Here is a 13,846-nt window from a genome sequence, read left to right on the forward strand (position 1 = left end):
AGGGGAAACTACTACGACATGATAGATGACATGGACAGGTTTAGGATAGGTAGGGATCCCAGAGTAGAGTCGGGGGACGAATATTATCCTGGGAGAGGACTGGAGACACGGGGGGACACGAGCGGGTGTGGAACAGGACATCACACTCACCAACAAGCAGGGATCTGTAGTGGAGGAAATGACATTGACACTATCATTAAAGCTTCTCACATTATAACAAAATTTAATGAAGAGGACCCGGATTTGTTCTTTTCGTCATTTGAAGGCCTGGCTAAACAATTAGGATGGAGAAGAAACATTTGGCCAGTCATGATAAGGTCAAGTCTCCCCCCTAGGGCATTAGCAGTGTATAACATGTTTGACGGGGAGGGAGTCTATAATTATAGTCAAATTAAAAATAAGATATTAAAGGTATATGAGGTTACTCCAGAGTACTTCAGGAAGAGGTTTAGGGAAGAGGAGAAGGATGTCAGTAGGGGCTACATCGCCATGGCCAGGAAGCTAAAGGGCGATCTCGCAAGATGGATGCGTGCTGAAAATGCTATCAGTGCTGAGGATGTGTTAGAAGTATTTGTCAAAGAGCAATTCATGAACATGCTAAGCAATGAAGCCAGACTGCATGTCACCACGCAGAAATGCGATACCTTAATGGATGCGGCTAGGCATGCTGAGAATTTCTCGTTGCGGGTTAACGAAAGTCAGGGTAAAAAAAGTACCACTCAACAATACAGAGGCGTGGCTGCGGTTCCGAGCCAAAGGTATGCTAGACCTCAGGTAGGAGATAATTGGAGGAAGACACAAAGGTGTCCCAGGTGTGGGAGGTACGGGCATAGATTACAGGAATGCTTTGCTAGGTTGTCTGAGCAAACCTATAGGCAAGATATGGGGGAGAAACAGTTCAGACAAGAGATTTTTTGTGTACAGGGAAGAGAGTTACGCCCAGAAAAGGGAAAAGGGTGCCCCCCGCATGAGGAGCTGGATCAAGGGATCGAGAGTTGACCCATGGGGAAGGACAGCGAGGGTACACAAGACTGGAAACCAGTGCAGAATGGTGAAAGGGCCGAGGGGAAGGTAGCATATAACTCCGTAGGAAAGGGTAGAATAGACGAGACAAGCAGCAGGGAAGTAAGCCCGGAGTGGTTGCCCTATGTGAAGGATGCTAACATAGAAATAGGAAGGAGTGAGAAGAAGATCGCTGTGAAGGCTCTTCGGGATACAGGGGCAGCCCGCACCATCATAAGGCCAAACTTGATACCGGATCTAGAAGGGGAGAGTATAGGTCAATTCTCTATGGTACTAGCAGGAGGAGTGACAAAATCATCGCCCTTAGTTAGAATGTCATTGGAGTTAGAAGGTCAGACAGCAGATGTAGAGGTAGGAGTAGCAGAAATCCCCGTGAAGGGAATAGATGTACTACTAGGAAATGACATAGGCAAACCGGTCCCTATTCGACTCAATGTAGATAAACCCCTACCCGAACTGACGCACACCCAGAATGACGGCAGCAGAGCTGATATGGCAGATCCTGTGGCCCTCATCACCAGGAGCCAAGCCAAGAAGGCGCGAGAGGAGGAGCAACGAGGGAAATTGGACCTAGACCCCCTGCTCGACCATATCCATGAAGACGCATCCTCAGAAGAATCCCAACACAGGAGGGGAGAAGTAAGACTGACAACGAATGAGGGAGGAGCGGAAGGCCAGGGAGAGGAACCCTTGGCCGAGGAAGTTATCCATGGGATGGCCATGGGCAAGGAAGAACTCATCCGACTCCAACATGAAGATCCTGGCTTAGAAGATATACGCCGAAGTGTGGAAAAGGAGGAGAAGAATGGCAGGGGAGCATTCATCGTTGAAAACGGCGTGATCCTGAGAAGACACAGGACCCCTGATAAGGTAGGAGGGGATAATATATTACAAATTGTAGTGCCGCGGGCGATGAGAAGGAAGATAGTTGAGATCGCACATGAACTCACATGCGCCCATCTTGGGATCTTAAAAACCAAACAGGCCATATCGGCGCACTTCTTCTGGCCTCGGATGTCAGAGGATATCAAGGAACTAATCAATCAATGTGCGGTGTGCCAAGTAACGGGGAAACCCAATGATACTCCGAGAAAGGTTCCAAAGACCAAGTCGGGGAAACAGTACCTCCTCACCATCATGTGCATAGCTACTCGATACGCTGAAGCGATCCCTTTGTCAAATATTAAGGCCAAGATAATAACGAAGGCCCTAATGTCTTATTTTAGTAAAATGGGTATGCCTCGGGAGGTTCAAAGTGATAGAGGCACAAATTTTCTAAGTGGGATTTTTAAGGATGCTCTGGAGAACTTCAATATAAAGCATGTAGTCGCTTCAGCGTACCATCCCCAAAGTCAGGGGAGCCTTGAAAGGTTCCATGGAACCTTGAAACGTATGATCCGAGCCTTCATCTTGGAATTTGAGAAGGACTGGGATGAGGGTATCGACCTTTTATTGTATGCATCCAGAATAACCACGCATGAGGGACTAGGGTTTTCCCCTTTCTACTTAATGTTCGGTAGGGCCCCGAGGGAGCCCCTCGCTGCCCTGTATGAACAACTTTTGTGTAGGGTTTCAGAGGGAGATGTCAAATACGCTAATTTAGTGGGTGCAAATTTTGAAAAACTGAGGAAAATTAGGCAAATAGCCAAAAGGAACCTTGAAAATGCTCAGGGGAATCATAAGGAATACTATGATAGGAAAGCTGTTAAGAGGGAATTCAAGGCAGGGGATTATGTGCTTGTACTATCCCCTCAAAGATCATCATTACATCCAAAATATGAGGGACCATTCAAGGTACTTGAAAGGAAAGGGGGCCATAATTATGTCTTAATAAATCCAATGAGAAAGTCTGGGGTCCAACAAGTACATATTAACCTCCTTAAAGAGTTCAGGGGAATGGTAGAAGAGGGTGCAATTGGGGTAATCGAGATGGGACGAGATGATGGAAGCCTGGATTCAGACATTGATAACCTAAATCTGTTTTATGATTTGGACAGATTAAACACTAGTGAGGCGGAGGAGAAGTCCTTATCCTCACTAGAGGGAGAAATGCGGGAAGAGGTCAGAGCGCTGCTGCGCGAGAATGCCAATGTGTTTTCCCCATACCCCACCGTTACCTAGGCGATACACCACGACGTCGTCCTAGAAGATGGAGCGAAACCCGTGAGGCAAGCCCCGTATAGACTGTCGCCCCAGAAGAAGCGAATCATGGAGGAGGAAGTCAGGCAGCTCATGGAACAAGGGTTGGTGGAACCAAGCACAAGCCCCTGGGCTTCGCCTGCTGTGTTGGTTCCGAAACCCGGAGGTGAGTGGAGATTGTGTGTTGACTACCGCCGTCTGAATGCTGTGACCAAGGCAGACCCCTACCCCCTTCCACGAATTGATGACCTCATTGAGAAGGTTGCAGCAGCTAGGTTCCTGTCCAAGTTGGATCTAATGAAGGGATATCACCAAATCCCCCTTACAAGTAGAGCATCGGAGGTCTCCGCATTTGTTACTCCACAAGGGCACTTTCAACATAAAGTTACCCCCTTTGGAATGATGAACAGCGGAGCATCCTTCCAGCGCCTGGTCAATTGGATAGTTGAGGGGTTACCCGGTGTCAAGGCTTACTCAGATGACATCGTAGTTTTCTCTGACAGTTGGGAGGATCACCTTCACAGGCTAAAGGAGTTGCTTGGCAGGTTGGCCCAAGCCCATCTCACCGTAAATTTGAAAAAGAGCTCTTTTGGAAGGAGTACCATCGAGTACTTGGGCCACCAAGTTGGCCAGAATTGCATCTCACCAGTGGAAGCTAAGGTGAAGGACATTGCAGAGTTCCAGGTCCCAAAGACGAAGAAGGGGATCCGAAGATTCTTGGGTATGGTGAACTACTATAGAAGGTATTGTCCAAACCTCGCTGATGTGACCGCTCCCTTGACCCGCATGCCCTCTTGTAACCCTTTCAGGTGGAATGAAGGCGCAAATGCAGCTATTGATGAGTGCAAAAGGCTTCTCTCAAGTCGTCCCGTCTTGGTGGCTCCTGACTATAGTAAGACCTTTTTCATTTTATGCGATGCAAGCCAAGTGGCTGTAGGTGCCATGTTGGCTCAGGAAAGGGATGGTTCCATGCGACCTATTTCTTTTATGTCTCAAGTCCTCAAGGATTATCAGACTAGGTATTCCACAATTGAGAAGGAGGCCCTCAGTCTCGTGTTAGCGCTAAAGAAATTCCAGGTGTTTTTAGATGGTAAGGTAATAGTCCTTAGTGATCATAATCCTCTTAAGTACATTATAGAAGGGAAGACTAAGAGTGATAGGTTGGCTCGGTGGGCGCTAGCACTTCAGGGTCACGATTTAAATCTTAAACATATTTCAGGGAAGAGTAACATGATCGCTGATGCCCTATCACGTCCAGACACAAAATGTTCAACCCTCGCTTCGCAGGTTTGAAATTTTTTTTTTTTTTTGGTGAAGGGGGATGTATGTCACGTCACACTGGGTTCATACTCGTGATGTGACATATTTATTCCTTGAGCATAACTACACTGTGTTATGCTACCCCTTTGTGTGACCATAACACGGACCAAATGTGGATCAGCGTAAGTCCGACGGTGGTGAAGACGGCGTCCCCTCTCTCGACCACCATAGCCCTATGGGGTGAGAATGAACAATGACTCCTTGTCCGCTAAGGCCGTTGACCTGGAACGTGCGCGAAAGCTCTCGTAGGCAAGCGGCGGAGTGATACGAAGCCAACGCCGCCCGCTAGTTGAGGTCAAGGGGCGCGTGAATCGAGAAGAAGAAGGCGAAGTAGTGCCTCCCCTCCTTTCTACCTCATTGTCTTGTAGGTTAAGGTATAAGCTAGGGAATTATTGTGAACCCTCTCCATGCATAAATAAAGGAAGTAATGGATGTGTGGAGTTGGGTGGATAGGGATAGGAAATGTATATTAAGATAAGTTGGCATTTGGGCAATAGCACTTGTGTTGTGCGGTTGGGGTATAAATCAGGGGGTGAGGTCACCCACGCCGCTCTCTCCGCACCCGACCTCCGTACATTGTTGGTACTTGTAAGTAAGAGATATTCTCAATAGTTATGTTAGTAAACATTTTGGTGATTTTGTGTATCTTCTTTCTTTATCCTGGCGTGGTGGATGTATCTATAAAGGGGCGATTCTCCTCTGAGACTCTGGATTGTAGGAATTACTCAAACTCTATTTTAGAGTTTAGTGTAACAACTCAAAAACAGAGCTTAGAGCATGACAATATGTATACATTATATATATATATATATATATATATATATATATATATATATATACATATGTATATATCTGTGTGTGTGTGCATATATATATATCTATATATATATATATAAATATATATATATATATATAGTCTGTATATATCCATACAAATATATATATGCACACACACACACACACACACACACACACACACACATATATATATATATATATATATATATATATATATATATATATATATATATATATATTACAGGTGAAAATGTAGTCACACATTTGTCAATGACGTTAAAAACCACTGTTGGAGTAGAAAAGACCGGGGACGGGAAATCTATATATTTCGATTGCAAACTGCAATCCTCTTCAGTAGATACAATTAAGAGAGAGCGTGCTACTTAAGTAGCACCCTTGACATGAGAAAGGGAAACATGGGAAGAGGTCTCTACCCTCGGCTCACTCCGTATGTGAGGTCAGGAGGCAAATGTGTTTTTAATAGGTTGGTGATAAAAAGTCCGGAAATTATATCCGGGGACCATTGCCCCTTTGAAATATTCATATTGGGCTGGTATATATTCATATTGGGCTGGTATTCAATAATAGTAGATTCTATCATTTTTCTCCTGAACTCACATCTGGATTTATAAATAAGCTCAGCTTTATCCCAATCTAAACAATGTTTAAATCGCTCAACATGTTGGAACACAGCTGAGCTCTCTTGTCCATATTTAATGGAACGTTTATGTTCGATCATCCTAGTGTTCAAATCTCTTCCAATCTGTCCGATATAAACTAAGTCACAACCTTTACATGGAATCGAATATACCCCTTGACTATGCTCTTCTTTTTTGGAATACCAGCTCAATATGAATATACCCCTTGACTATGCTTCTTCTATTATTGAATACCAGCCCAATATGAATATTTCAAAGGGGCAATGGTCCCCGGATATAATTTCCGGACTTTTTATCACCAACCTATTAAAAACACATTTGCCTCCTGACCTCATATACGGAGTGAGCCGAGGGTAGAGACCTCTTCCCATGTTCCCCTTTCTCATGTCAAGGGTGCTACTTAAGTAGCACGCTCTCTCTTAATTGTATCTACTGAAGAGGATTGCAGTTTGTAATCGAAATATATAGATTCCCCGTCTCCAGTCTTTTCTACTCCAACAGTGGTTTTTAACGTTATATATATATATATATATATATATATATATATATATATATATATATATATATATGTATATGTATGTGTGTGTGTGCATTTACATATATATGTATGATCTGTGTGTATGTGTGTGAGAGAAGGAGAGAGAGTGAGGTCGTTCCATGTGGATTTACTACGATGATAAGAATAAACACAAATGAGAATTTGACACCCTATCTCAAAGGAAATAACATTGAAGGTCGTAATCTGGCCACAAATACCCGCTGGGGCTCCCCTCGTCAGTGACTCTGAGTACTGTACAACCTCCGAGTGTTGCTCTCGTCCGGTAATTATTTTTGTTTATTCTTTTATGTCATTAATTTCCTTTGTATTCTTAAATGTTTTACGCTTAGTCCCCATTGAGTCTTCGCCGTTTTTATTTTTTTATTTTACAAGATATTCAAATGCTTTAAGTTGTTTTCGTATGCTGTTTCTCATATTTGGTCTGAGCTTTGTAGTTCTCCGTTTTACTCCTTCCAATCTATGTTTTTGATGATTTTTGAATACCATACGGAAATATCATATTCCAAGAATGGTTGGACCTGTGATCTATGTTGATGATAGCCGGACTTTTTTTTAAGTCAATATATCGCGATACCTATACTAGTATCCTATTTGCTTTTGTGGCTAGTTGCTTTGTCGTTGGCTGGCATAGTGAGCCAATATGATTCCTGATAAACATTTTTATTCATCTCTAACATAATTATAGAATTGTTTTGTATTTTGGACCTGTCAGTAGTGTGCATTTGTCATTATTTTTTTCTGGTTGCCTATTTTCAAATACCTCTGTGTCATTATATAACTTAGTTACTCTGATAATTTCTTGTCGCCTTTGTGGTCTAGTCGAGACCGAGAACATATTTGATATTAGCTAACGCCAGTCGATTTTATTCAGCGAGGGAATCAGACTGACCCAGATTTCTATAAGTTCCCTGGATGAGAAACAATTTCTATTTTTCAATTTCTATCCCTTCTCCACAGATTGATTCGTCTACGGAACCCTCCACCCACTTCCGTTCAAGATCCCTGAGGGCTCTAGAGACCGTTGCGACCACGATGCCCTCTCCAGCAGAAGCCCAGGCCCCAGAGACCACGTGCTCGGTCTTACACCACGTGGAAATCTGCGTCGGGGACACCCGGAGGACCCTTGACTACCTCATCAAGAGCTTCGACTTCGATGTCACCGCCGTCAGAGAGACGCCCTCCTGCAGGCAGTGGGTCCTTCGTCATGCCTCCTCGTTGTTCGTAGTCACAAAGAGGAAGGACAGGCAAAGCAAAAGCAAGACCAAAGAGGAGGAAGAGGAAGAGGACAATCTTCGAGGAGGAGATACAGAGTGTGAACGAGAAAGTCCCCCTCAGAATGCGAAGTCCGAAGAGAGCACCAACGGCTTTGATCACGGGACGGGTGGGGGACGGACGGCGGAAGGAGGAGGGGGAGGAAGAGGAGGAGGAGACGGAGGAGGAGGTGGAAGAGGAAGAGAGGAGCTAACTGAAGGGGAACCCAGCATTGGAGAGAAGAAGGCCAAAACCCAGGATAAACAAGGTACTCCTTCAGATTTTGGTGTATCTAATGGAGACTCGTCCTCCAGCACCACCCCTTCCTCCTCCTCCCTCAGGCTCCTTCAAACGTCCTCCTTCTCCAGCCCCCAACATTCCCTCGCAAATCACTCCCACTCATCCATTCAGATATCCTCCTCGATCTCCACCAATCAGTCTCCCTCGAACTCCGAGCACTGGACCGTCTTCTGTTGTCGTGACCAAGAAGATCACGTGATCGACTCCGTCTTCAACGTGGCCCTCGTCGTCAAGGACGTGGACGTGTTGACGGAGCGGGTGAGGGCTAAGGGCGGCGAGGTCCTTCGGGAACCTTGCGATATCAAAGATGAGTTCGGTGTCGTCCGTTACGCTATCGTCGGATCCTGTTGTGGGAACGTTGTCCACACCCTCCTGGATAAGCAAGGTTACTCAGGAGAATTCCTCCCCGGGTTCTGCGTCGTACACGGCGACAAAGATTCCACCAAAGTCTTCCAGACTCTCGAAGACCTCGATTTGGGCACTAGAAGAGACTCGAAGAAACTCAAGACCAATACGACGTCACACGAAGAAAACGGGAACTCCTCCGGGCCATCCCTCGTGCAGACGAACGGGTCCGTCTCCTCACCAGGCGGATGTTCTAAGAAGTTCTTCACCCACACAGACCACCTGACACTGGTTTGCAGGCGTGGCGAGTCTGTCGGCCTGCTGCAGTGGTATGAAGATTGCCTGGGCATGCGCAGATTCATCACCAACAGGTAAAGTCTACTTTTCCATTAGAAGTGCATTGTACAAGACATAACCCATCTGTGCCCCCCTTCCCCAGTCTCAATCCCTCCCCCTTCAACTCTATCCCCCTCCTCCAGGCACGAGAGCCCGACGGAGGGTTTTGTCATGGATGAGCCCATCTGTCTGCGGCTGAAGGCGCTCGAGTACTGGCGCTGCGCTGAGACAGGCATCGCGTCCCCGGGCTCTAAGATCGGCGACGCCTCCCTCAAGCTGGTCGTGGCTGAATCCCTTCCGGGCACAGGTATGTGCATAGCTCTCAATTTCCACGAGTATTAGATGATGATGATGATGATGATGATGATGATGATGATGATGCTAATGATGATGATGCTAATGTTGTTGATGATGATGATGCTAATGTTGTTGTTGTTGATGATGATGATGATGATGGTGATGATGATGATGATGGTGATGATGATGGTGATGATGATGATGATGGACATTGGATGGTCACTTGATATCTTCCTCGTCCTCCATTAGCCAACAGCCAGGTGGAGACCTTCTTGACGAACCACGGAGGGCCCGGCGTGCAGCACATCGGCCTCCACACCTCTAGGATGACCTCCACCGTCGACGCCCTCACCATTGGGGGAGTCTCCTTCAGGAAACCTCCGCCTCCGTATTACGAGGAGGTGGGTACTGAGGGTAATGTAAGTTGCCCATATGCAAACGATGCGTTATACGAACCAATTGAATAACGAGAGACAGAGAAGGAAGATGGGGAGAAAGTGAGTGGGGAAAAGGGAAATGGAAGAGGAGGAGTAGGAGGTGGAGGAGGAAGGGAAGGCAGGGTCTTGAATGATAAAGAAAAAGTAAACAAAGGAAGACACAAGCCTCAAAAGATTCAGGTCTTCCTTTCTCCATTTAGTTTTTTTTTTCTTAATTAGCTTTCTTTCTTTGCGTGTTTCCTCTGCGCCGCCGCCGTCGTCGTTGCGGTTGTAGTGCGGTAAGCGGGGCGAGATCGAGGCGGTGGGCCTCGGCTACGAACTCGAGGACATGCGGCGTCTTGGGATCCTCCTTGATACCGAGGACGACGTCCTCTTCCCTCTCGACGACAGGAGTCACAGGTGGGTGCTCGTTTAGTATTTACAAGGGTGAGGACGCATGCGATCAAACAAACTTTTAGATAAACCATATAAGGAGAGACTGAAAGCACTGGGTTTGTCAACTTTGACTGAGTGAAAAGAAAGGGGTGATGTGATTACAGGTCATGAAAGGGGACAGACTACATTGAAAGAAAAGATCTCTTGATTAGAGATAGGAGGGTTTTAAGAAGTCATGAGAAAAAATAAGGAATACATGTAACTTGTGAAGAAATATAGTTTTCCATAGAAATACACAAATACTTGGAATAGCTCAGGTGATATAGCCCAATCAGAAATAATACGTGAATTCAACTTTAAATATGTTAATTGGAAATTGAGGACGTAGACCAAATTGGAACTATACATGATTTTGAAGTTAGGTATGATAACTTAACGAGTAAGAGTCATGGCCTCACAAGAGTTGCCCCTTTCCTGTATATTACAATTAGGTAAAAATACACACACACAGGACAGTTATAGAAGAGACCTGAAAAAGAACAGCTTTCCCAACAGAGTGGTGGATGTATGGAACAAACTAGATGAAACAATAGTGTGTGCAAAAACCATACATGAATTTAAGAGCAATTTAGACACTGCAAGATACAGAGACAGGATACCATGAGTGAGCTCCACTTCCTGTAAGATACACCTAGGTAAATACACATGCACACATGCATATTTCTGTAGCTGGATTCCTCTATCTATGAGATCTAACCTGAGCCCCTTCACTACTGAGGTACCAGAGATAAGATAACTAGAATCAAAATAAAAGTATATCTTGGTGTGAAAGGGAGTACATACATATACCAAGGCTTCTTCCCCCTTACAAGGGAGGTAGCCAAAAAGGAAAAGGCATAAAATCATTCCCACCCATTCCATCCCTAAATACACTCCACTCCCCTCCACCCTCCCTCTTATCTTAGCACCTCTTGGATGATGGGTCATCCCTGCACCCTGTCCACTGCCCTGGGTCAGAGGCAGTGTTGCAAGGCACAGCACATCCACAGCAAGGCCGCTTCATTAAATCGGCGACCCCCCTCTCCGTCCCCCCATGCAGAAAAGGAGAAGACGGGGAGAAATCCCTTCGGGTTGCTTCAAATTTTGCTCACACATACTACCTCACCCCCCATTCCACCTCATGCATCACAGCATCATCCATATACAACCATTCTCCATTCACCCCTGACTGAAATTTCACTGACTGGAAACACACCCACCTATATCAATGGGTAATTGTCCTCAGGCCCTTTTATGTCTCTTTGAAAAGAAACTGAAATTATGTCTGGATTGTATTAAAGAAAGACTCTCTATGCCAGTGGGTTGTGGTAATAGAAGGAGAGGATCAGATATTGTTGTCAACTTACCAATGGGTAACTGTCCTAAGTCCCTCTTATAGATTTCTTTGTGAAGAAACTTTGAAATTATGTCTGGATTGTAATAAAGTGGGAGTTTCTATGTTAGTGGTTTGTGGTTGTAGAAGGAGAGGCTTAGATGTTGTTGTCAACTCTCCTTATGTGGAAAGTGATGCCCTTTTTCCTGTATTTCTTTCAGGTACTTGATGCAGATCTTTGCTTTCCCAATGTTCAAGGAGGACACCTTCTTCCTCGAAGTGATCCAACGGTGTGGAGCCAAGGGCTTCGGTGCGGGGAACATCAGAGCCTTGGCCATTTCCATCGTCCTTCACCAGCAACAACTCCTTCAGGAAGAGAAGAAAAAAGAGGGCGAGTGAATGGGATGGAATCTCAGATCATGTTGATGTCACATGATTGGCTCTCATAATGTCACTGTTTAGACAATATTTTTTTGTGATATATTCTATTTTCATTTAGGTGTATTTTTGAATGTCATCGTAAAATGTACATACAAGTTGGGGCTCACGGGAGAGAAAATAAAGGGAAGTAAGCACAAAGAAGTATAGCTAAAATATGTATATTCACTGTCCCTCTCACACAGTACTAAGATGAGAGGGGCAATGAATGTGCTTCAATGGTTGAAAGATTGGCATGGAGTGGGAATATGCTTTCATTTAGGCATATCACTTATATGAGGGAAATGGCCTTTTGGTGTGTATATGTACATATATACTTATATTCTTGTGAACACTAGCTTTTTAACTCTGTCAGAATACAAGAGGATAGAGCTACTTCTAGTATTTTACATTCCCCAGCTGGAGAACCTCTCCAGAGAATCAGTGAGTAAGGAGGATACCAAGCCTTTATTCCTCTACCCAGGCTCCTCAAAAAAGCCAGAAAGCATTTTAATTAAGACCTAGTTATCTTCAGCAAGGTGGCAGCCATTGAATCACTTCACTTTAGATATATAACTATCCTCACCATGAATTATTCAAATACAGTATACATATATATATATATATATACAGTACATATTGTATTTGTACTTTTGTTCATGAATATCTGGTGCCTTTGATTAACCACTGAAGTATGTTAATATAAAATTCCTTAGGAACTTAATAGAACAACGCCCACACTTAATTCTTATAAAAATTCTAGTTTATCCTCTAACACTTTATGAAATTCTTTACAGATTTGGTTAGTTACATAGACATGGTGCATGACTCAATTTGATTTTATGGAACTCCCCTTTTCAGTGAAAGCTAGGATGGTGCCTCCTTATCAAGGTCTTGTTTGAAGCAGGGGAATTTGATGTAATATGCCCTTATTACAAACTATGCTGGCAGCCTCAAATTATCTCCATTCTTGAGTTCATCCCAAAGTATTGAATCTCTAAACCACTCAGACAATAAATATCCTCCTTATACAGTAAGGGGGATGGTTGAGTCAAAGCATCCATGCACCCTACACCCTTCCAAAAACCCATTCATTGTCCCTCTCATCTTATCACTTCATGGATGAAGGGCCATCTCTCTTCCCTAACACGCTGCTCAGGTAAGAGGCACTGCAGCAATACACAACACTTCCACAGAATAGGTGAAGCTGGTTTACCCCCACCACTTCATTAAATGGTGACCCTCTCCACATACACACACATTCATCCACTCAAGATTCTTAGAGCAGACATGTTTCTTCCCCAGGGAGATCTATGGGAAAGCCTTGCGGCTGTTTTCATTCACTATGGTGTTGTAGATTTCCAGTCAATGAAATGTGCTGTGTCTTGCTGCATTGCTTCTGATCCAGGGCAATGGGAGAGATGCAGGGATGACCTGTTATCCAGGAGGACCCAAGATGAGGAGGTAGGGAGGGGTGGTAAATGGAGGTGGAGAGGGTGGGGGTGAATTATGCCTTTTGACTTTGACTACCTTCCTTGTAAGGGGGAAAAAGCTCTTGGTATATGTATGAAATTCTTGACAATTATATTTTTGAATGGATGGGCAGGTACAGGGGGGGAGGGGGATAATCATACAGTGAAGCAGTTATAGTAAACTAGTTGTGAAAGAACTGTGCCTTGCTGTCTTTGACTCAATGTGCCAGGATACAAGGCAACCCCTTCATTTCCAGGGTGCTGCAGTGGAGAAAGTGGTTGAAAGTGTTTTATTCATACATGATGTAGGTTTGTATATTGATTTGGTCACCCCTCTTGAAAAGGGAAAGGCCTTTGGTATATACATACATACATATACCAAGGCTTTTTCCCCCTTACAAGGGAGGTAGCTAAAAAGGGAAAGGCACATAATCATTTCCACCCACTCCATCCCTGAAAACACTCCACACCCTCCCTCCTATCTGAGCACCTCCTGGATGACGGGTCATCCCTGCACCTTGTCCACTACCCTGGGTCAGAAGCAGTGTTGCAAGACACAGCACATCCACAGCAAGGCCGCTTCATTAAATTGGCGACCCCCCCATTTGGTATATAAAATAAAATAATGACACCACCCACATCTAATTGCATTTTTCATTTGTCATCATTTTATGCTCGAGTGTAAATTGGTTCTGTCCTTATTCACATCATGCAGACCTCTGTAAAATAAAAGGAAATAAACAAAA

General features: G+C 44.5%; 1 protein-coding gene across 1 annotated transcript; it reads left to right on the forward strand.

Annotated features, from left to right (window-relative positions):
* The first annotated feature begins 879 nt into the window (after positions 1-879).
* Positions 880-11,677, forward strand: LOC143041839 (uncharacterized). Its single transcript, XM_076213935.1, has 6 exons — positions 880-1,893; positions 7,456-8,765; positions 8,874-9,037; positions 9,277-9,428; positions 9,739-9,863; positions 11,433-11,677. The coding sequence occupies exons 1-6, from the start codon at positions 1,003-1,005 to the stop codon at positions 11,608-11,610; spliced, it is 2,820 nt and encodes a 939-aa protein (XP_076070050.1). The 5' UTR covers positions 880-1,002; the 3' UTR covers positions 11,611-11,677.
* The last annotated feature ends 2,169 nt before the right edge of the window (positions 11,678-13,846 follow it).

Source organism: Oratosquilla oratoria, chromosome 32, assembly GCF_046742065.1.
Source record: "Oratosquilla oratoria isolate Oo_2021 chromosome 32, ASM4674206v1, whole genome shotgun sequence".
Classification (NCBI taxonomy): Eukaryota; Metazoa; Arthropoda; class Malacostraca; order Stomatopoda; family Squillidae; genus Oratosquilla; species Oratosquilla oratoria.

Bases quoted from the DNA above. Each gene is read 5' to 3' on its own strand.
- LOC143041839 (XM_076213935.1), top strand. From the start codon at position 1,003: ATGGGGAAGGACAGCGAGGGTACACAAGACTGGAAACCAGTGCAGAAT. The intron at 8,766-8,873 runs GTAAAGTCTACT...CCCCTCCTCCAG, and splicing joins CGCAGATTCATCACCAACAG to GCACGAGAGCCCGACGGAGG. The intron at 9,864-11,432 runs GTGGGTGCTCGT...TATTTCTTTCAG, and splicing joins CTCGACGACAGGAGTCACAG to GTACTTGATGCAGATCTTTG.